Here is a 24,224-nt window from a genome sequence, read left to right as displayed (position 1 = left end):
AGTGTTGTGTACCCGGCATTCTCCAAGCCCCTTTCACACATGGGCTCACTGACTCCTCACTGCAACCCCTTTTCAGTAAGTGTAAACATTTCTTCATTTTACCAAGAGGACTCCGGTTTCCAGAGAGATGACAGAGCTGCCCGAGCTCACAGCCAGGAATTGTGTTTCTGTTTTAAAGATGAGAACTCTGGATTCCCACAGAGGTGAGTGGTTCCTTAGTCTGCTCAGGCTGCTACCACAGGACAGCACAGACCGGGTGCTGAGGACAAACAGGAAGTTACTAGTGCCCGCAGTTCTGGAGGCTGGGAAGTGCAAGATCAAAGCACCAACAGATTTAGTGAGAGTTCTCCTCCTGGTTCATACAGGACTGGCTTCTCCATTGTTGGGAAAACAGCTGTTAGGCTTGCTCACTTGCACTTTGTATGATTAGTGCATGAGCACGCGGCAGAGCCACATATGTATAACCTACAGGAGGCTATGGGTGCTTGCCCTCAGTGCAGATTACTTGCCCACCACTAAGAGGGGCTGTTTTGCTCTTCATTCGAGGGCCACTGTGAGAAGTGGGTTTCCCTGCCTGTTTGCTCATCTGCTGTTGGGAGAATCTAGTCAAGAATGGCCCACCACTTTCCAGCTCCGCAGTTCCTCTACTGTCTGCCTGAATCCAATGTGCACCTGCCTGGCTTCGGCCACCAGAATTTTTTGACATGGCAGGAGGATGAGGGAGTTCTCTGGGGCCTCTTTTGAAAGGGCACTAACCCCACTCATAAAGGCTCTGCCCTCAAGGCCTGATTACTTCCCAAAGGCCCCACCTCCAAATACCATCACATTGGGGATGAGTTTTCAACATATAAATTTTGAGGGGATACAAACATTCAATCTGTTGCCTGAGTCCCCAGGAAGGAGCCAGAAAGGAAGACTGAGATTCCCCAGTCCGTGTGTGCTCACTGCCTCCAGGGGTTTTGGTCCAAGGCCTTTAGTTCTGTGATTCTCAAACTGGCCCATGTATCAGACATACACGTTAAAACAGAGACAGCTGGATTTCTGATTCCCTAGATTAGGGGTGAGGCCTGAGAATTTCTATTTGTAACAAGTTCCAGGTGATGTTGGCTGGAGACCACGCACTGAGAACTAGTGTGCCCCCACCCCACCCTGTCTTCTCTTTGGCCTCAGCTTTCAGTGGCCCAGGGCTTGGTCTCTGAGATCCTCAGAGTGCCCTGGAAGCAAATATTATTAAATCCTGATGCCTCCAGGAAGCTCCTCCAGTAGGAGAATGGCTTAACTGGGTTCAGCGAGTGAAATTTTCACAGGCTGTAATGTAATCACAGGGCACCACATAGACCCCAGAAAAGACAAGTCAGGGGTGTTAATGAGGTCCCCAGCTGCTGGCATTGAGCCCAAATTGGGCGGGAGCCTGCCTACCTCTGCTCCATCTCACCTCCAGCCCAGGGGAGTTGCCAGGAATAGGAAGTATTTCCTCCTCAAGAAAGGATCAGTCTACAATGCTGGAGACTGGCCTAAGCATGGAGACTGCTGCCCAGGCTCAGCAGAGGCTTTGAAGGTGGGCAGCGTCACTCCCAGACAGGCTTTGGAACATGAGCTCACGGAGCCGTTCTCTGAGGCCGAGCAGAAGGCAGTGGGGAAACAGACAGGCTGGAGTCTAGCCAGGCAGCTTCTGACAATTTCCTCTCCCCATCCACACCCACAGATTCAGATTCTGATTTTGTTTATTTTGAGGCTCAGCAGGGCCAAGCTGCCCGGGGAGGCTTCCAACAGACTCTGTGATGAAGGTCCTTTCTAGGGAACCCTGGAGAAGGCTTTCCGACACCAGCAATGCTGGCTTTGGGTAGGATCCTGTCATCTAGTGTCAGGATTCACATTTTCTTCCTTTTTCCCTTCAAACAATTGTTTATTCAGTCAACAATCATATATGCTGGCCCATTTACCATGGATGGACACTGAGGAGATTTGGAACATGGCTGCCAGTAGGACAGGGACAATCCCTGCTCTCCATGAGCTGAGTTTCAGGGTGGGAGGTGGTGACGATAAACCTTAAAACAAATAAAATACTGATAAATTGAAAAAATAAATAGGATTCTGTTAGAGACAATAGTGGGGCACCTACTTTAAATAAAATGATCAGGCCAGGCTTCTCTGAAAAGACAACATTTCAGCTGGGAGCTAAAAGAGGGGAAGAGGCAGAAGGAAAGGAAAAGATAAAGACCTTGGGGCTGGCCCTGGCCGGTTGGCTCAGCGGTAGAGCGTCGGCCTGGTGTGTGGGGGACCCGGGTTCGATTCCTGGCCAGGGCACATAGGAGAAGCGCCCATTTGCTTCTCCACCCCCCCACCCCCTCCTTCCTCTCTGTCTCTCTCTTCGCCTCCCGCAGCCAAGGCTCCATTGGAGCAAAGATGGCCCGGGTGCTGGGGATGGCTCCTTGGCCTCTGCCCCAGGCGCTAGAGTGGCTCTGGTTGCGGCAGAGTGATGCCCCGAAGGGGCAGAGCATTGCCCCCTGGTGGGCAGAGCGTGGCCCCTGGTGGGCGTGCCGGGTGGATCCCGGTCAGGCGCATGCGGGAGTCTGTCTGACTGTCCCTCCCCGTTTTCAGCTTCAGAAAATTACAAAAAAAAAAAAAAAAGACCTTGGGGCTGGAAATGGCAAGAGTGTGTAGGCCTGGTGGTTAGCTCAGTAGGTTAGAGCATCGTCCAGACACAAGGTTGCAGTTTGACTCCTGGTCAGTGAACACATGGAAAACAACCAATGAATGCACAACAAAGTGAAACAATGAGTGAGTGCTTCCCTTCCTCTCTCTCTCTCTCCTTCCTCTCTCTGTGTCTCTAAAAATCAATCAATAAATAAAAAATTTAAGCCCTGGTCAGATGGCCAGATAGTTCAGTTGGTTGGAGCATCATCCTGGAGCACAGAGGTTGCCAGTTCAATTTTCCATTCAGGGCGCCTAAGGAGCAGCTTGATATTCCTGTCTCTCTCTTCTCTCTCCCTGCCTCTCTCTCTCTCTCTTAAAAAAAAAGAAGTGTGTAGAAGCCATCACAAAGTAGCCAGAACATAGTGGGGAGAGTGTCAGGGGTGAGACCAGAGAGATGACAATAGGAATTAGACCACACATTAGAGTCTGGATTGTATTTGGGATGCAATGAGGGGTCTAGACAATAACCATTAGTGGCTGCTGCTGAAAACACTGATGAAAAGCTGATATGGAACTTGACAGTGAAGGAACCAGGCTGACAGCTCCTGAACCCACTGATCAAGCTTAGCGTAAAAAAAGAGACCACCAGACAATTTGGTCAAGCCTCTAGATCTAACTATCAATTACAGGAAATACAGGAGACAGAGAGGAGAACATGTAAAATGACACCATGAGAGAGCAATCAACAAAATCCAGTTGGTGAGAAACTCTACAAATGACCCAGTCATTTATATGACAAATAAATTTGGGGATGGGAAAGAGACAGAATGAAAACCTAGAAACAAAAAGAGAATTAAGAGCCACATTGACCAAATTCAGTGTGGAGATGGTGATAGATTTTACAGTTACAAACCTCAATGAATCATATTTCCTACATCCACATACCTTTTGCAATGTAATGTTGCCATTTCTCCTATCAAGAGGTGTTAACTATTTCACCTCTGGCTCAAATCTAGGCTGACTTCGTGACTTGCCTTGGCCAACACAATGTGGTATAAACGATGATGTAAAAAATCTGGAGCCTATGTCTAAAGAAGGTTGTAGCTTCTTCTCTTGCTGTCTTGAAACCCTGAGACCACCAAGCTGTGCAGAAGCCCAGTATTGCCTCCCAAAGAAGAAGAGGTCATGTGGAGGACACCAAGACACCCCAGCACTAAGCACCAGTTCGTCTTGAGCCTTCAGCCCTGTTGAGCCATCAGATGACCACAGCTGTATGAGGGTCCCAAGAGAAACCTGCAGAAGGACCAGGCAGACTGCCAGGCCACAGTGCTGACTACTACAGTTTGGAGTGGTTTGCCACATAATAATAGATAATAGAAACAAATACTATTTGGATACTCACTCAAACCAATTATTTAAAAAATTATGTTACAATCAGGAAATTCTGAATGCTGAATGATGAGTAACTGATAACATTATGTCATAATTGTTAATTTTGTTAGGTGAGATAAGATACTGTGGTCATGTTTTTTTTTTTTTTTTTTTTTTTTTTTGTTGTTGTTGTTGTTTTTAATTTAAGTAAGAGGATGGGAGATAGACTCCCGCATGTGCCCGACCAGGATCCACCCAGTGACCCCCACCTGGGGCAATGCTTGCAACTGAAGTATTTTTAGCATCTGAGATGGAGGCTCCATGGAGCCACCCTCAGCGCTCAGGGCCAATGTGCTAGAATCAATCGAGCCATGGCTGTGGGATGGGGGTGGGGGTGGAGAGAGAGAAGGAGAGAAGGGAACGGAGAGGGGAGAAGAAGCAGATGGTCACTTCTCCTGTGTGCCCTGACTGGGAATTAAACTCGGGGCTTCCATACACCGGGCCGACGCTTTACCACTGAGCCATTCGGCCAGGGCCAGGTTGTTTCTTTTTTTTGAGTCCTATTTTTTAGAGATGCAAGCTGAAATATTTATGGATAAAAAGAAGTCATGTGATATTCACTTCAAAATAATGCAAAGAGAGGTAGAAAGTATGGTGAAACAAGATTGGCCTTGAGTTGATAATTGCTGAAAATGGCTGAGGTTCTTTATATTTTTCTTTCTTGTGGTGTTGATTAAACTATATACTCTCTCATATATGTTCACTGTAATGTTCTCTTTTGTTCATGTTTGACATTTTTCTGTATGAAAACAAAGATGTTTGGGTGCAGTTAGATGCCTCTGGAAGGGCCTGTGCAGGGGAGTGTTATCTCCTACCTACTGTGCACTGGAAGCTTCCAGCTCCTCCACCTCTACCCACAGTCCCTCTGCTCCCCACCAGAGAGTCCCTGTGGCACTTTTTGGTCCCTGTGGTCTCCCTTGTGCCAGCTCACTGGACCTGCTCCCCTTCAGGGTCTCTCTATTCTCCAGGTCCCAAGCAGCTAGTGGCTGAGCTTTGCATGCGACGGAAGACTCTCTGAAGACCCTTAGTCCCCAGGATCAGGCAGCATTCAGTCCAGAAGAAGGCAAGAGGAGACTTTACGGGACAACATTGTGAATCACTACACTTAATGACTTCTCAGGGGAGCTGGGGCTGGACACTGAACCACGTCTCTTCCAAATGTGACTGAAGAAACACACTCTGAAGCCTGGGACTGATTTGGAGGCACACTGGGGACTCTGCTGCACGGCCCTGTGCCAACTGAGCAAGTCATGGAGCCCTCTGGTTCCAGTTCTCCCATTTGACACGAGCTAACCTCTATCCTGTTTGCCACCTGCAGTCATGGCAGGGTTCAATTAAATAGCAGATATGGAAGTGCTGTGTTGGATGCTATGCAAGTGAAGCAGCAATTCCCATGTGGGAGAAGGGGACAGAAGGGCGGTCGCCTTGGCTTTGGATGGCCTTCTGGGGTTGCAGTCACTCCTTTCATTCCCCCTTTCTCTACTGCCTTCTTGCTTTTCCCAACTAAAATAACACGGAGGAGATGGTGAGGATGGACATCAAAGATTCTGACAGTCTGACAGTCAGGATCCCAGAGGAAAACAAGTGGTGCACTCGGAAAGGGTTAACTGGGAGAGTTTAACAGAGGGACTCTTCAGGGGGTAAGGGGAGGGCAAGAAGACCAGTAAGGGATGGTGGCATACCCCTGGGACTGGCAATCACAGGAAGCTATCTGTGCAGAAATGGAACAGTGTCACTGTAGCCACACAAGAGCTAGAGTGAAGAGAGAGAGAGAGAGAGAGAGAGAGAGAGAGCTAGCTAGCATCATGAATGATGAGTCACCTAACAGGAGATGTGCCCAAAAGCGGACAGCGTCACAAACAGAAATGGGCCAGGCAGGGAGGAAGTCAGGAGACAGTACTCTACCTTCTGTCTTCTCCAGCCCTTCTGTCTCCCTTGGTGCTTTCCATTGGCTGAACCCAGTCAGAAATCAGAGAGCAAGGCAACCTGGGAGTTGGAGTCCTTATAGGTCAGCCTCTGGGGCAGAGTGCAGGGCTGAGAAGGATGGAGCATAGATGGGGCAGAAGGGGGTTGTTCACAAATGAATAGCTGACATTGGGAAATGAGTAGCAGGAAGGACAAGGCCAGAGTTATGAAATCAGGGTTTGAGTGGCTGTGGGTTGGAAGTCTTGGATGCAGTTTTTTTTGTTTGTTCGTTTGTTTTTTGCATTTTTCCAAAGCTGGAAACGGGGAGGCAGTCAGACAGACTCCCACATACACCCGACCGGGATCCACCCAGCATGCCCACCAGGGGGCGATGCTCTGCCTATCCGGGGCATCGCTCTGTTGCGATCAGAGCCACTCTAGCCCTGAGGCAGAGGCCATGGGGCCACCCTCAGCGCCCGGGCCATCCCTGCTCCAGTGGAGCCTCGGCTGCGGCTGCGACTGCGGGAGGGGAAGAGAGAGACAGAGAGGAAGGAGAGGGGGAGGGGTGGAGAAGCAGATGGGCGCTTCTCCTGTGTGCCCTGGCCCGGAATCAAACCCGGGACTTCCGCACGCCAGGCCGACGCTCTACCACTGAGCCAACTGGCCAGGGCCTTGGATGCAGTTTGAAGTGGAGTTGAGGCCCTGGCTGCTTGGCTCAGAAGATAGAGCATCTGCTTGACATGCAGACATCCCCGGTTCAATCCCCAGTCAGAGCACACATGAAAAGCAACCATCTGCTTCTTCCCCCCCCCTCCTCTCTCACAGCCAGTGGCTCAATTGGTTTGAACATCGCCCTGGTGCAGAGGATAACTCAGTTGATTCGAGCATTGGCCTCAGACAGGGATTGTCGGGTGGATTTCAGTTGGGGCACATGTAAGAGTCTGTCTCACTATCTCCCCTCCTCTTACTTTAAAAAAAAAAAAAAAGAATTGAGCTCATGATCGGGGTACTAGGGCATATTCAGGGTTTGGAGCACAGAAGGTTCTCATTGGTGGTGAGAAGTCAGTCATCTCTTCTTCGCCTAGAAACCTGACCCATATGCCCCTTTGCTCCTGCAGGAGCCCTTGCAGTCTCCCAACAGCAGCTGGCCCCCAAGCCATATTGGGAGTCACGCTGAGGCTACCTCAGCTGCAAACTTCACCTTCTCCTCCTATTACCAGCACTCCTCACTAGTGGCAGCCATGTGCTCATCTTCCCCCTCTGCATGGTAAGCAATGCCCTGCTCAGCTTCATCCCGCTCAAGAACCAGCACATGTTGGAACGCTGAAGTCGCTGGTTCAAAACCCTGGACTTGCCTGGTCAAGGCACATAGGGGTGTTGGTGCTTCCTGCTCCTCTCCCCTTTTTTTTCTCTCTCTCTCCCCCCTCTTTAAAATGAATAAAATCTTTAAAAATTTTTTTAATTAAAAAAAAAGAACTAGCACATGCACACATTACAACATGTTCATCCTCAACCTGGCTGTCTGCGACCTGCTGGTGGGCACATCTGCATGCCTACAACCCTTGCAGACAACATCATCACTGGTGAGTGTCGGCAATGGAGGCAGTGGGAGGACCTGCCCCTGAAATCATTGCTGGCCTGGTCTCTTGGCCAGGATGCCATTGTTAAGCTCTCAAGACAGTCTTGTGGCTAAAGGATTAGACTAGAATAATAGATGTGATGAATTAATAATTTTCTTTTTCCAGACATTGTGTGACATGCCCTTCCTGCATTCTCTTAATTAATTCTTACAACAATCCATTGCGTGAAGTATGTATTTTTATTATCCCCACTTTATCGATGAGGAAACTGATGCTCAGAGTGATTACGGACAGGTCTGTAGTTACACAGCTAAGTGTCAAGTCCCACATTCTCACCCATGTTTCTAACTATACCATTCAGTCTTACTCTCCCAGGTAGCTCCCCTAGGCAGACCCAGAACCAGTGGGAAGAAGTGGTAGGGAGGCAGGTTTGGTCTGAATAAGGACCTAAACATTCACCTATTTGAGCTGTTCTCTGAATAAAAGACAGTTTGGTCCCATAGATAGTGAGCAAACTGTCACTAGGAGTGTCTCAGTAGGGACTGACTGTTTAGCAGGGATTTGTTGGAAATTGCAAGCAGAACTAGACCACCTGACCACTAGATTCCTGCCTATTCATCTACCCTCAGAAATGTAAATGTCAGAAAGATGCCTCTGTCATCTACCCTCTTCCCTGTTTCAGAATAAGGCTCCACAGACCCTGGGACTCTGGATTTCCAGAGCTATGAGGACCCCTAGAGGTCCGAGCCTGCAGGTTCTGAGCCCAGAGCCCCATTCACAGTGACGTACCTGACTTGGGGTGGAAGAGTCACAGTCGTAGTTTCTATAGGTTCTGGAAGCCAGGAAAGTGGAGCCACAGCAGCCAGTTCCCCTCAGGTGTACTGGCTCTGCCTGATGGGACCTTTACTCATGGCTGAATCCCAAGTTCTTTCAGGGCTGCTGAGCACAAATTGTGCATCTTTCTCCCCAACACACTGAGACACACACATATACATGCATGCACACACATACAGGCACAGACACAGGCACACGAACACCCCACTCAACAATGACATGGTGAGCTCACGGTTGATTAAGGTGGTTTTGTTAGTCCTTTTCACATGCCTAAATTTTTTTAATTGTTTGAATAGATATCGCACCCACATGGTTCAATAGTCAAAATCTCCCAAAGGTGTCCAGTTTACTCTAGTATGTATATAAATGTATACAGATTCCTAATAAAGAGAACCAGTCTCTTTTTGATGGGTATTTAGAAGTTGTTTCAAATAAAATAAAACTTTATATGACTTTTTCTTTCCCTCCTTCCCTCCCTCTTTCCTTCCTTCCTTCCTTCCTTCCTTCCTTCCTTCCTTCCTTCCTTCCTTCCTTCCTTCCTTCCTTCCTTCCTTCCTTCCCTCCCTCCCTCCCTCCCTCCCTCCCTCCCTCCCTCCCTCCTTCCTTCCTTCCTTCCTTCCTTCCTTCCTTCCTTCCTTCCTTCCTTCCTTCCTTCCTTCCTTCTTTCCCTCCTTCCTTCCTTCCTTCCTTCCTTCCATCCTTCCTTTCTGTCTTTCTCTTCCGTTTGGAACACAAGTGGAGATCGTTATTCATGCACTGTTATTCATGGCACTATCTGACTTCACTCTATTGTGAAGCCCCTTGATAATTATTTATTTGTTCCCTTCTATACCCCTACCCCACTTCAAACCTCCTTCCCTGTAGGCAAACATTCTATTAAATGTAATATGTGTCTTTTTGTTTATATGCATTGTGACTGACTGCACTGGACTGGATATATCCAAAGCTCATGGAAAGAAATCATTGGTTGATATAAAGACTGTCTCTCTAATAGTCAGAACTGCCCATGGTGGTACGAGAGGATCAGTTCCTCTTTCCTGGAACTGTGTAAGCAGAGATAAGATGAGATGACCACCTGTCAGGACATGGAGGAAAGATCCAAGCCACAGAGGGACTAGCTTAGATGGCCCGAGGTCCTTGACCCTTTGTGGGTGAGACATCTCTTATCCTGTGGCTGCCTCTGTCATTGCAGGGTGGCCCTTTGACAAGGCCACATGCTAAATGAGCAACGTGGTGCAGGGCATGTCTGTATCGGCTTTCGTTTTCACACTGGTGGCTATTGCAGTGGAAAGGTGCACGGGTTCCTGACTGGGTTATCCTGGGTTCACTGGGCCCAGCACTGTGCCCACTCCTGGGAAGGCTGGGGCTGCTCTGTGGCGGGTGGGGCCGAATCCTGAGCCACAAAAGGTTGCTAGAACTGGAGAACCTGCAGAGGACACACGACCTCCTTTCAGCAGGCTTGGAAGCAGCTCCTAAGGAGGTTTAGTAGGGATTCCTGGGGCCTATGTGGAGCTTGAAGACAGGCCTTGTGTTTTGGGCAGCAGGATGCTACCACTCACGACTCTGTGTGTGGGGGGGAGCAAGCTTAACAGATGGGTTCAGTATGGCAGGGGAGTAAGGGTGTACCCCTGCTCTGTTACTCCATCTCCATGGCTTCCTTGCAGTTCCCTGACAGGCCAGGCCCTACTGGCTCCCCACCTTCACCCCGTCGCCAGCTACTTCTTGGTCTTTCAAGCCTCAGAATCCACGGATTCTCTCATAAGCATGGAAAGGCCCAGGAGGCTTTGCAAGCAATAAAACCCTGACCTAACTGCAATAAGTCCTCCTTCCTCTCAGTGAGCCTCTTCACTAAGTTACTTAACCAATCTGAGCCTCCATTTGTCATCCGTAAAATGGAAAATAGCCCTCAGGATGATTGGGAGACTTCTGTGAGCTTCTGATTGTAAACCTGATGCATACTACTGGGCACAGGGTCCAAATATCAGCTTATTAATATTATTTTATTTTTTTCTTACCTCATGCCCAATTCCTTATCCTCTTCCTAATACAGGCACTTCTTAGCTCTGTCCTTTCTGTTTATTTACTTATTTTTATTAAATTTATTGGGATAACACTGAATAATAACATTATATAAATTTCAGGTGGCCCTGGCAGGTTGGCTCAGTGTTAGAGCGTTGGCCCAGTGTGTGAAAGTCCTGGGTTCAATTCCCAGTCAGGGCACACAGGAGAGGCAACTATCAGCTTCTCTACCCCTCCCCTCTTCCTTTCCCCTCCCACAGCCATGGCTCAAATGGTTCGAGCAAAGTTGGCCCCAGGCACTGAGGATGGTTCCATGCCCTTGCTTCAGGTGCTAAAATAGCCTGGATGCCAAGCAACAGAGCAGTGACCCAGATGGGCAGAGCACTGCCTGATAGGGGGCTTGCTGGGTGGATTCTGGTCAGGGCACATGCGGGAGTCTGTCTCTGCCTCTCCACCTCTAATTTAATTAAAAAAAATTCAGGTGTACAACTTTATAATTTAACATCTATATACTCCATTGTGTGCTCACCACTCCAAGTCTGGCCTCTAGTCTTCTTCCATCACCACATATTTGACCCCTGTTACCCTTTTTGTCTTCCCCCCACCCCTTCTCCCTCTGATGACCATGATTCTGTTGTCTGTATCTATAGGTTTGTTTGTTGCTTTTTGTATAACATCCCCCGTACGAGTGATATTATGTAGCACTTGTCCTTTTCTGTCTGACTTATTTAATTCAACATGATACTCTCAAGCTCCATCCTTGTTGTTGTAAATGGCAATATTCCATTTTTTATAGCTGAGTAGTATTCCTTTGTATATATACCACTTCTTTATCTTATCTGTTGAAGGACACTTTACATTGCTTCTATGTCTTGGCTGTTCAACTAATACTGCAGTGAACATATGGGTACATATATCTTTAAGAATAAGTATTTTCAAAATTTTGGGGTAGATACTCAGAAGTAAAATGGCTGGGTCATATGGTACCACTATTCTTAATTTTCTGAGGAACCTCCATACTGTTTTCCCCAGTGGCTACACCAACTTACATTCCCACCAGCAGTATGTAAGGGTTCCTTTTTCTCCACCTCCTCTCCAATATTTATTTCTCATTGTATTGATAACAGCCTTCTTAACAGCTGTGAGGTGGTACCTTGTTATGGTTTTGATTTGCAATTTCCTTATAACTAGTGATGTTGAGTATCTTTTCATATATCTGTTGGCCATATATATGTCCTCCTTGGGGAAAGTGTCTATTCAGGTCGTCTACCCTATTAATGTGGTTTATCACATTGACTGATTTGTATATGTTGAATCATAGTTGCTTCCCGGGAATAAAACCCACTTGATGATGATGTATTATCCTTTTAACATATTATTGTATTTGATTTGCTAGTTTTTGGTTTAGGATTTTGCATCTATGTTCATCAAAGATATTGACCTGTAATTGTGTGTGTGTGTGTGTGTGTGTGTGTGTGTGTTGTCCTTGTCTTGTTTGGTATCAGGGTAATGTTGGCCTTATAAAATGAGTTAAGAAGAATTCCCTCTTTTCAATATTTTGGAAGAGTTTGAAAGAAAGATATTAAATCTTTAAATGTTTGGTAGAATTCACAAGTGAAGCTGTCTGGTCCTAGACTTGTTTTTTGGGAGGTTTTTGATGACTTTCAATTTATTTACTAGTGATTGGCTTATTTAGGTTTTCTGATTCTTCATGGGTCAGTCTAGGTGGGTTATATATTTCTAAGAATTTTTCCATTTCTTCTAGATTATAAAATTTGGTAGCATATAGCCTTTTATAATATTCTTGTATAATCCTTTGTATTTCTGTGGGGCCCATTGTAACTTCTTTCTCATTTCTGAGGTTTTTCTTGTTGCTTAAAGTACATCTATAATACTACAACTTCTCTCTGGGTACTGCTTTTCTTGTCTCCCCAGGAATTTTTGGTGTGTCAGATTGCCATTTTCATTTGTCTCTATGTATTTTTAGATCTTTTCTTTATTTCTCCTTTAACCTAATAGTTGTCCAGTAACATGTTTAATCTCCACATATTTGTGGTTTTCCCAACATTATTATTATTATTATTATTATTATTATTATTATTATTTTGGTATTTTTCTGAAGTGAGAAGCAGGAGAGGCAGACAGACAGACTCCCGCATGCACCACACCAGGATCCACCCAGCATGCCCACCAGGGGACGATGCTCTGCCCATCTGGGCCATTGCTCTGTTGCAATTGAAATCATTCAAGTTCCCGAGGCAGAGGTCATGGAGCCATTCTCAGCACCTGGGCCAACTTTGCTCCAATGGAGCCTTGGCTGCGGGAGGGGAAGAGAGAGACAGAGAGAAAGGAGAGGGGGAAGGGTAGAGAGGCAGATGGGTGCTTCTCTTGTGTGCCCTGGCCGGAAATCGAACCCGGGACTTCCACATGCCAGGCGAACACTCTAATGCTGAGCCAACTGGCCAGGGCCCCCAATACTATTCTTGTAGTCAATTTTCAGTTTCGTACTCTTTCGAGTGGGAAATACGCTTGGTATGATTTCAGTCGTCTTAATTTTATTGAGATTTATTTGCCCCAATATATGGTCTACCCTTGAGTATGTTCTGCATAAACTAGAGAGAAATGTCCAGGGTCAGTGGTGGGCAAAGGTAGGTTTATAGTTGTTCATACACAAAATAGAATTTATTCTTGTATTATTATTTATTAATTATTGTATTATTTTTTATACTAGCAACTGTAAACCAACCTTTGCCCACCCCTGTATATATTGAGGTGTTATGTCTTAATGAATTGTCCCCTTATAAAATGTACATTTTTGCCTGACCAGGCAGTGACGCAGTGGATGGAGTGTTGGACTGGGATGTGGAGGACCCAGGTTCGAGACCCTGAGGTCGCCAGCTTGAGCGTGGGCTCATCTGGTTTGAGCAAAGGCTCGCCAGCTTGGCCCCAAGGTTGCTGGCTCAAGCAAGGGTTACTCAGTCTGCTGTAGCCCCATGGTCAAGGTACATATGAGAAATCAATCAATGAACGACTAAGGTGTCACAACAAAAAACTGATGATTGATGCTTCTCATCTCTCTCTGTTCCTGTCTGTCTGTCCCTATCTATCCCTCTCTCTGACTCTGTCTCTGTAAAATAAATAAATAAATAAATAAATGTACATCTTATCTCTTGTTCACTTTTTTCATTTTAAAATCTATTTTGTCTGATATAAGTACAGCTACATCCACTTTTCTCTGAATGCCATTTGCTTAAAGTACCATCTTCCACCCTCTACTTTGAGCCTTTGTCTTTGTTTCTGAGACCCTGGATCTCCTGGGCAACATATAGTTGGGTCTAGATTTGTTTTGATTTTAAATTAGAGGAAGGGAGATAGAGAGAGAGACTCCCACACGTGCCTTGGCTAGGATGCTCCTGGCAACCCCCATCTGGGGCGAATGCTCGGACCAACTGAGCCACTGGTAGGGAGGAGAAGAGGGAGAGAAAGGGGAGAGGAAGGGGAAGAGAAATAGATGATTGTTTCTCATGTGTACCCTGACTGGGGATTGAACCTGGGACATACACATGCCGGAAGGCCAATGCTCTATCCATTAAGCCAACTGGCCAAGGCCTGGGTCTTGTTTTTTAATCCATCTTGCTACTCTGTACCTTTTTTATTTTTTATAAGAGAGACACAGAGAGAGAGAGACAGAGAGAGGGACAGACAGACAGGAAGGGAGAGAAATAAAAAGCATCAATTCTTTGTTGTGGCATCTTAGTTGTTAATTAATTACTTTCTCATATATGCCTTGACCAGGGGGCTACAGCAAAGCGAGTGACCCCTTGGTCAAGCCAGTGACCTTGGGCTCAAGCTGGTGAGCCCATGCCAAGCTGGATGAGCCTGTGCTCAAGCCGGCGACCTTGGGGACTTGAACCTGGGACCTTTGCGTCCCAGTCTGATGCACTGTTCACTGTGCTACTGCTTGGTCAGGCTCATAAATCACTCTTTCTTATACTGTGTTCATTTCCAAATTGCAGAAGTTATAGTCTTTTATAAAAATGCTTTTTTCCATTTAACTCTTATGTTATAATTAAGTTTCTAATATTCTATTTTGAAATAGAGTTGCAATTTCCTACTTCTGTCTGTCTGTCATCTTCCTCAAAGTTTTGTATACTTTCATATTTTTGTTTCAGGTAGAAGAGTTCCTCGCAACATTTCTTTTAATGCAAGTCTTGTGGTGGTAAATTCCCTCAGTTTTTGTTTGTCTGGAAAAGCTTTTATTTCACATCTAACAGATAAGTTTGTTGAATATATTATTTGGCTGGTGGTTTCTCGCTTTCAATACTTGGAATATTTCACTCCACCCTCTCTTGGCTGGTAAGATTTCTGCTGTAAAAAATCTGATCATAGTCAAATGGGGTTTCCTTTGTAGGTTACAGGTTTGTTTGTTTTTCACCCTGACTGCCTTGAAAATTTTTTCTTTGTCATTAACTTTTGAAAATTTTAATACAATGTGTTTTGGAGAAGGTCTTTTTTGCATTGACATATTAGGTGTTCCATTAGCTTTTGAATTTAAGGATACAGCTCTTTCCATAGGTTTGGGGAGTTATCATTGATTAATTGTTTGAATTGGCTCTCTGTTCCCTTCTCCTCTTCTCCTTCTGATATACCCACTGTTCTATGTTGCTCTTTCTAATGGAGTCAAATAGTTCTCACAGAGATTTTTCACTTTTTACTTAAACTCTCAATTCTCTCTTCTTCTACCTGAGTCATTACTAGACTTTTATCTTTGAGCTCACTAATTCTCTCCTCCATCTGGTCTGCTCTGTTCCCAGTTCTCTGATGCTTTCTTCATCTCATTTGTTGAGATTTTCTTCTCATTTGTTGAGCTCCAGAGTTTCTCTTTTTTTTTTTTGTTTGTTTGTTTTTTTTGTGTGTGACAGAGAGGGAGACAGAGAGAGGGACAGATCAGGACAGACAGACAGGAAGGGAAAGAGATGAGAAGCATCATTCTTTGTTGTGGCACCTTAGTTGTTCCTTGATTGCTTTCTCATATGTGCCTTGATGGTACAGCAGATTGAGTAACACCTTGCTCAAGCCAGTGACCTTGGGCTCAAGCTGGTGAGCCTTGCTTGAACCAGATGAACCCACACTCAAGCTGATGACCTCCAGGTTTCAAACCTGGGTCCTCTGCATCCCAGTCTACTCTATCCACTGTGCCACTGCCTGGTCAGGTTCTTTTGTTCTTTTTTATAGTTTGAATCTCTTTGGAAAGTACTCTTTGTTTGTTGATGTTATTTTTGAGCTCATTAAACTGCCTTTCTGAGTTTTCTTGTATGTCATTGAGTTTTTTCATATTGCAATCTTGAATTCTCTGTCATTTATCAGTCTTTCATGTCCTTAAATTTAGTTTCTCGACACTATTAATTTTCTTTATTCTTTTTTTAAAATTTTAGTTATTGATTTTAGAGAGGGGGGGGAGAGAGAGAGAGAGAGAGAGAGAGATGAAGGTGAGGAGTGGGAAACATCAACTCTTGATAGTTGCTTTTCGTATGTGCCTTGACCAGGCAAGCCTTGGGTTTCAAACTGGTGACTGTGGCATTCCAGGTCAATGATCTATCCACTGTGCCACCACAGGTCAGGATTTTCATTTTCTTTCTGAGCTGCCTTGTTACCTTGGTTATTTATGATACTTGGATTATTTTTCTGCCTGAGCATTTGAGGTAGTGAACTCTTTTTTTCCCTGCACTACTGACACCTCCAGAATTATGGTGGGGCAGTGTTGCCTCAGTTGTGGAAAATGCCATATATTCTTCAAGGAGGTGGGCATCCCTTTGTGTCTGAGTGGCCTCAGTCTCAAGGTACTACCCTCATGGTGGTATGTGGGGAGTGCTAGGGCTCTGAGATTGTGAGTTTTCTGTTTTTGTTTTTTTGTATTTTTCTGAAGTGAGAAGCAGGGAGGCAGAGAGACAGACTCCGACATGTGCCCAACCAGGATCCACCCAGCAAGCCCGCTAGGGGGCTATGCTCTGCCCGTCTGGGGCATTGCTCTGGTTGCAACTGGAGCCATTCAAGTGCCAGAGGTGGAGGCTATGGAGACATCCTCAATGCCTGGGCCAGCTTCGCTCCAATGGAGCCTTGGCTGTGGGAGGGGAAGAGAGAGATAGAAAGGAGAAGGGGAAGGGTGGAGAAGCAGATGGGCCCTTCTCCTGTGTGCCCTGGCTGGGAATCGAACCTCGGACTTCCACATGCTGGGTTGATGCTTTACCACTGAGTCAACTGGCCAGGGCCAGATTGTGAGTTTTTTGTTCTGCCTCCTTGTCACCAGAAGCTACCAGCCACGCTGTACTATTTGAGGTATCTCTGCTTCTTCTACCAGGTCATACCACAGTGGGTGGAGCAGGGTGGGCAGGGCGAGGCGGGTTTGAGAGTCTGTAGCTTTGCCTTCCTACTAGTAACAATGGGTCCTAATCTGCCGCTGCTGCCACAATGCTGTGCCATATCTCTGCCTAGGTTTAGCTGCAAGTGGAGCTGGCTACTGAAGCAGAAACGTTGCTTTTGGCCCTCTGTGATGCCAAATGTGAGCTGCAACTCAACTACTTCCTCCCTACCACATTAGCTGGGGCCATGGTGGGTGCCGGATGGTATCTGTAGCCCCCATCACCATCTTTTTCCCTCCACCTAGCCTTCCCTGCTTCTTCTGATATGTCCACCTTCAGATGTCTTGAAGTGTGGATCTCTCAGACATGTTTGTTTGTTGAGCAAGGAAGCCTCTGTTGAATTATAGTTGTCTGACTTGTTGTAATTTTAAGAGGAGAAACCAAGGGGTCTCCTCACTCTACTATGGTGTTGAGTCTGCTCTGTCCTTTCTAGAATCTAATATCCTTATCCTAACTTGTTGCATTTCTGCTTTTATCAAACACAATCTTTTATAACCCAGTGATATAGGCAGCTGGGGTGATGGGACTGGGTTCCTGTCTCTGGAAGGCTACTGACTAGCTGGGCAATTGGGAGAAGTCCCTCTATTTCACTGATCTTCATTTTGTAATCATGGTTAATGATTTGTGAACATGCAACCTCTTCCCATGGTGTTTGCAATATTTTTCAATTTCTTATCTCCTCCAGGAACCCTTTCTGGTTTGCCCCAGAATCCACCTCCATCCATTAACTGATATTTCATTGTAGCCAGTACTGCATGCTTTCTGGCAATTTCTTAAGTGTGTAATGTTATGAAACCAGTAGGCCAAAATCTACTTTGATTGAGACACCAAGGCATAAGATAGGCATGGGAGAGGTAGAAGGTGCTGTCAGGCAGGGAAAAGGGTGGCCAGGCAGAAGGGCGGGACACTGTTTGGTGAAGCGGAAAGAGCACTTGGCTGGGAGTCAGTTCTAGGCCTGTATTCTAGTACAGGTTCAATCCCTAAATTGCAACATGACCTTCCCATACTAATTATATTGGAATCTTTAGCTAGGAGAACTGGGCACAGGTATCTCTTAAAGTGCTTCAGGAGGTTTCAATGCTCAGTGAGGGTTTCTAGCTGCTTATTTACATGGCTTACTGGAGCAAGACAAATTTAGGTTCAAGGCTGTTCCTCGCAACTTGCTAGCTATGTGACCTTGAGCCAGGTGGTTAGCAGCCTTGAATCCCAGTTTCCTCAAATATAAATTAAGAGTTGTGAGGCAGCTGTGTTAGGCTTGCTTGCTGGTTTACCAGCTGCAAGCACTTTGCCTGATTGGTGAGTGTGTGGCAGTGCCACATGTGTATGGTCTATATAAAGCTATGGGTGCTTGAGCTCAGGGGGATTGCCAATGGTGGATTGCCTTTCCGCCACTGTGAGGGGCCATTCTGCTGTTTGTTTGCCTGAGAGGCGGTTTCCCTTGACTGTGTGCTTGTCTGCCATTGTGAGACTTTATTAAATGGAATGGCCCAACACTTTCTGACTCTGAATTTTCTTTGCCATCTGCCCAAATCCAATGTGAACCTGCCTGGCCTTGGCCACCAGCATTACAAGGGTGTAATAATAATAGTCACTGTTGAAAAAAGACAAGATGGCTCAGGAGTAGGCAGACATACCAACATCCACCTCCCAGAACCAATGTGGATTACAAAATAATTTTAAGAACTATCATCTGGAAAAACCAACTTTGGACTAAACTAAGAGGACTCATCAACCAAGGAACACTGAAGAAGCCACATTGAGACTGGTAGGAAAAGCAGAAATGCGGAGAAGGCTGCCCAGCTCCCCGGAGTGAACGGCAGCCGGGAGAGACTCACGTGGCAGGAAGTGAGTTTAGCAGAGAGGGGAGGGTCCTGAGCCCCAGGAACAAAGCCCCAGCCTGCAGCCCCAGAGCCTAGAAGAGGCGTATGGACAGTATTTAGCTGGAAACAAGTCAGGATACTGTTTGTGAGAAAGAGACTGATTTCTCAGACCCAGGATCCTTCTTAAAGGGACCACGAATAACACCTCTCTCACAACCACTCACCCGGGGCTCTGGGAGATGGGAAAAGCAGAGAGTACCAGAGTAGCAGAAAGAGAGTGTAATCTAGGAGGCACAGGGAGAAACATTTTGGGAGACAGCCACCCTAACCCCTGGGACGAGTCACTCCCCAAATCTGAAGCAAATATTTCCCCTGGAAACAGCAATACCAGCAAAGGGAAGCAGGACACCAGCCAAACAAGCTCTCCCATGGCACTCAGAGCAGAGTTGCTTAGAAGGAGAGAGCTTTTGGGACTACAGCAGTGAGTGTTAGGGTCTGAGCTGCAGCACCTGCACCCACACGGCTGAGGGCTTGCCGGATGGCGGGCGGCAGTGGGACGCAGAAGCATGGTTCTGTCAGCAAGGGCGGAAGCCGGTTGGCCACCACTGGGCCCAGGTGTGAGCTCAGACTTGCCCGGCTGGGGAGGAGGGGGCATGCAAAAGCGGTCAAGCCCTGCTGCCGGCAGCCTGTAATCCAGCCTGCAGGGAGAAGGGCAGGAACCCTGGTAGGGGTGGAGACCAGCCCTTGAGCAAGGGCACAGGAGCACAGCCTTGCCCCGCCCACAGAACCGAGTCTAGTGGCTTGACTTGGGAGCCGGCTCCTCCCGCGGAGGTAGAGCCAAAAACCCAGAACAGGCAGAGTCCCGCTACTGAGCATGGGCACGCAGTCCCACCTGGCCTGTGGAGAGCCAAGGCTTGCAGCAGTCCCACGAGCGGGCTCTCCCTGCAAGGGTGGGGTGAAAGCCCGGAAACAGGCGGAGACCCGCAGCTGAGCAAAGGTGCTCGCCACTGCCCTCAGTGCTGAGCATAATGCCATCCATGGGGGCGCGGCAAAGGCCAAGGCCACCAAGGCTTCTCCACCCGAGCACGTGATCACAGTCACTCCCATGAAGGAGAGGTGGAAACCACAGCAACAGCCCCAGTGGGCAGGCACCAGCAATGCCCATACACAAATGCCCTAGGCAGCAACAGCAGAGGGGGCGGTGGGCCTGCAGACAGACCACACCTAGGGAACAGAGGCCACACCCAGTGGACTCCAGTGACCAAAACCTTCCTTTACACAGAGAAAATGAGAAGGCAGAGAAATGCAACACAAATGAATCAAGAGAAATCCCCAGAAAAGGACCTGAATGAATCAGATATAACCAAATTACCAGATGCAGAGTTTAAAATAACAATTGTTAGGATACTCAAAGATATTAGAACAACAATAGATGGTCATTACGAACACCTAAATAAAGAGATAGCAAATATAAAAAAGTACATTGAAATAATAAAAAAGAATCAGTCAGAAATGACAAATACAATATCAGAAATGAAGAACACAATGGAAGGAATTAAAAGCAGGATGGATGAAGCTGAGAATCAAATCAGCAAGTTAGAGGACACAATAAATAAAGGCATGGAAGCAGAGCAGAAAAAAGAAAAGAGACTCAAAATGTCTGAGGAAACTCTAAGAGAGCTCTGTGACAACATGAACAGAAATAACATCTGCATCATAGGGGTTCCTGAAGAAGAAGAGAAAGAACAAGGGATAAAGACTTTGTTCAAGAATATCATAGCTGAAAACTTCCCTCAATTAAGGCAGGAAAATGTCTCACATGTTCAAGAAGCACAGAGAACTCCATTAAAGAGAAACCAAAGAAATCAACACCAAGACACATCATAATTAAAATACCAAAGCTAAGTGATAAAGAAAACATATTAAATGCTGCTAGAGAAAAAAAGACTATCACTTACAAAGGAGCCCCCATAAGGATGACTTCCGACTTCTCAACAGAAACACTTGAGGCCAGAAGGGAATGGCAAGAAATATTCAAAGTAATGCAGAACAAGAGCCTACAACCAAGACTACTCTATCCAGCAAGGCTATCATTTAAAATTGAAGGAGAAATAAAAAGCTTTCCATACAAAAAAAAACCTCAAGGAACTCACTACAACCAAACCAACGCTGCAAGAAATGCTAAGGGGCCTGTTGTAAACAGATCAAAGGAGAAAAAGAATATAGCAAAAGAGGAATACAGTTTTAAAGAATAAAATGGCGGCCCTGGCCGGTTGGCTCAGCGGTAGAGCGTCAGCCTAGCGTGCGGAGGACCCAGGTTCGATTCCCGGCCAGGGCACATAGGAGAAGCGCCCATTTGCTTCTCCACCCCTCCGCCGCGCCTTCCTCTCTGTCTCTCTCTTCCCCTCCCGCAGCCAAGGCTCCATTGGAGCAAAGATGGCCCGGGCGCTGGGGATGGCTCTGTGGCCTCTGCCCCAGGCGCTAGAGTGGCTCTGGTCGCAACATGGCGACACCCAGGATGGGCAGAGTATCGACCCCTAGTGGGCAGAGCGTCAACATTGGTGGGTGTGCCGGGTGAATCCCGGTCGGGCGCATGCGGGAGTCTGTCTGACTGTCTCTCCCTGTTTCCAGCTTCAGAAAAATGAAAAAAAAAAAAAAAAAAAAAGAATAAAATGGCAATAAACAATTACATATCAATAATAACCTTAAATGTAAATGGATTAAATGATCCGATCAAAAGACATAGGGTAGCTGCGTGGATAAGAAAACAGGACCCATACATATGCTGTCTACAAAAGACACACGTTAAAACAAAAGATGCACATAGACTGAAGATAAAAGGATGGAAAAAAAAAATTCACGCAAATGGAAATGAAAAAAAACTGGGATAGAAATACTTATATCAGACAAATTGGACTTTAAAACAAAGACTATAGTTAGAGATAAAGAAGGTCACTATGTAATGATAAAGGGAGCAATCCAACAGGAAGATATAACCATTATAAATATCTACACACCTAATATAGGAGCACCTAAATATATAAAGCAGACTTTGATGGATTTAAAGGGCGAGATCAACAGCAATACTATAATAGTAGGGGATTTCAATACCCCACTAACATCACTAGATAGATCTTCAAGAAAGAAAATTAACAAAGAAACAGCAGACTTAAAGGACATACTAGATCAACTCGATTTAATAGATATCTTCAGAACCTTTCACACTAAAACAGCAGAATATACATTCCTTTCAAGTGCTCATGGTACAATCTCTAGAATAGACCACATGTTAGGGCACAAAAGTGGACTCAACAAATTTAAGAGGATTGAAATCATATCAAGCACTTTCTCCAATCACAATGGCATGAAACTAGAAATCAACCACAACAGAAAAACTGAAAAATACTCAAACACTTGGAAACTAAATAGCATGTTATTAAATAATGAATGGATAAACAATGAGATCAAAGAAGAAATTAAAAGATTTCTAGAAACAAACAATAATGAGCATACAGCAACTCAAAATTTATGGGACACAGCAAAAGCAGTCCTGAGAGGGAAGTTCATAGCATTACAGGCATACCTCAAGAAGCTAGAAAAAGCTCAAATAAACAACTTCACCCTACATCTAAAAGAACTGGAAAAAGAATAGCAAGTAAAGCCCAGGCCTAGTAGAAGGAAGGAAATAATAAAGATAAGAGCAGAAATAAATGACATAGAGGCTAAAGAAACAACATAGAGGATCAATGAAACCAGGAGCTGGTTCTTTGAAAAGGTAAACAAGATCGATGAACCTTTAACCAGACTCACCAAGAAAAAAAGAGAGAGGACTCAAATAAATAAAATTAGAAATGAGAGTGAAGAAATAACAACTGACACAACAGAAATACAAAATATTGTAAGAAAATACTATGAAGAACTGTATGCCAAAAAACTAGACAACCTAGATGAAATGGACAAATTCCTTGAAACATATAACCTTCCAAAAATTAATCCAGAAGAACCAGAAAACCTAAACAGACCAATTACAACAAATGAGATTGAAACAGTTATCAAACAACACTCCTCCCCAAAAAAAGTCCTGGGCCTGATGGCTTCACAAGTGAATTCTACCAAATATTCAAAGAAGAACTAACTCCTATCCTTCTCAAGCTATTTCAAAAAATTTAAGAGGAAGAAAGACTTCCAAGATCCTTTTATTATTTTTTTATTTTTATTATTTATAAATAAATTTTTATTAATTTTAATTGGGTGACATCAATAAATCAGGGTACATATATTCAAAGAAAACATGTCCAGGTTATTTTGTCATTCAATTCTGTTGCATACCCATCACCCAAAGTCAGATTGGAAGACTTCAAGCTCCTTTTATGAGGCAAGCATAATTCTGATTCCAAAACCAGGCAAAGACAACACAAAAAAAGAAAATTATAGGCCAATATCCCTGATGAATTTAGATGCTAAAATCCTCAACAAAATATTAGCAAACTGGATCCAGCAATATATTAAAAAAATCATAAACCATGATCAAGTGGGATTTATTCTTGGGAGGCAAGGCTGGTACAATATTTGCAAATCAATTAATGTGATTCATCACATAAACAAAAGGAAGGAGAAAAACTACATGATAATTTCAATAGATGCAGAAAAAGCATTTGATAAGATCCAGCAACCATTCATGACCAAAACTCTCAGCAAAGTAGGAATACAGGGAATATACCTCAACATGATAAAGGCCATCTATGACAAACCCACAGCCAACATCATACTCAATGGGCAAAAATTAAATGCAATCCCCTTAAGATCAGGAACAAGGCAGGGGTGCCCCCTTTCACCACTCTTATTCAACATAGTTCTGGAAGTCCTAGCCACAGCAATCAGACAAGAAAAAGAAATAAAAGGTATCCAAATTGGAAAAGAAGAAGTAAAACTATCATTATTTGCAGATGATATGATATTGTATATAGAAAACCCTAAAGTCTCAGTCAAAAAACTACTAGACCTGATAAGTGAATTCAGCAAGGTGGCAGGATATAAAATTAATACTCAGAAATCAGAGGCATTTTTATACACTAACAATGAACTGTCCGAAAGAGAAATTAAGGAATCAATCCCCTTTACCACTGCACCCAAAAAAATAAAGTAATTATGAATAAATTTAACCAGTAAGATTAAAGACTTGTACTCAGAAAAATTATAAAACATTGATAAGCCTGACCTGTGGTGGCACAGTGGATAAAGCGTCGACCTGGAAATGCTGAGGTCGCCGGTTTGAAACCCTGGGCTTGCCTGGTCAAGGCACATATGGGAGTTGATGCTTCCAGCTCCTCCCCCCTTCTCTCTCTCTCTCTGTCTCTCTCCTCTCTCTCCCTCTCTGTCTCTCTCTCCCCCTCTCTCTCTCCTCTCTAAAAATGAATAATTAAAAAAAAACATTGATAAAAGAAATCAGGGAAGATACAAACAAGTGGAAGTATATACCATGCTCATGGTTAGGAAGAGTAAACATCATTAAAATGTCTATATTACCCAAAGCAATTTATAAATTCAATGCAATACCAATTAAAATACCAATGACTTCC

At 45.1% G+C, this 24,224-nt stretch overlaps 1 protein-coding gene across 1 annotated transcript in view; it reads left to right on the top strand.

The window, feature by feature from the left end:
- The first annotated feature begins 5,599 nt into the window (after positions 1 to 5,599).
- The window catches only part of NPFFR1 (neuropeptide FF receptor 1), a 28,212-nt gene continuing 9,587 nt past the window's right edge, over positions 5,600 to 24,224 (top strand). The window contains 6 exon segments of the mRNA XM_066244148.1: positions 5,600 to 5,629; positions 7,059 to 7,215; positions 7,218 to 7,287; positions 7,454 to 7,512; positions 7,515 to 7,556; positions 9,580 to 9,679. Coding sequence (XP_066100245.1) covers positions 5,600 to 5,629; positions 7,059 to 7,215; positions 7,218 to 7,287; positions 7,454 to 7,512; positions 7,515 to 7,556; positions 9,580 to 9,679 — 458 coding nt within the window.

Source organism: Saccopteryx bilineata, chromosome 9 (assembly GCF_036850765.1).
Source record: "Saccopteryx bilineata isolate mSacBil1 chromosome 9, mSacBil1_pri_phased_curated, whole genome shotgun sequence".
Classification (NCBI taxonomy): domain Eukaryota; kingdom Metazoa; phylum Chordata; class Mammalia; order Chiroptera; family Emballonuridae; genus Saccopteryx; species Saccopteryx bilineata.
This window is presented reverse-complemented; position numbering and strand designations above follow the sequence as displayed.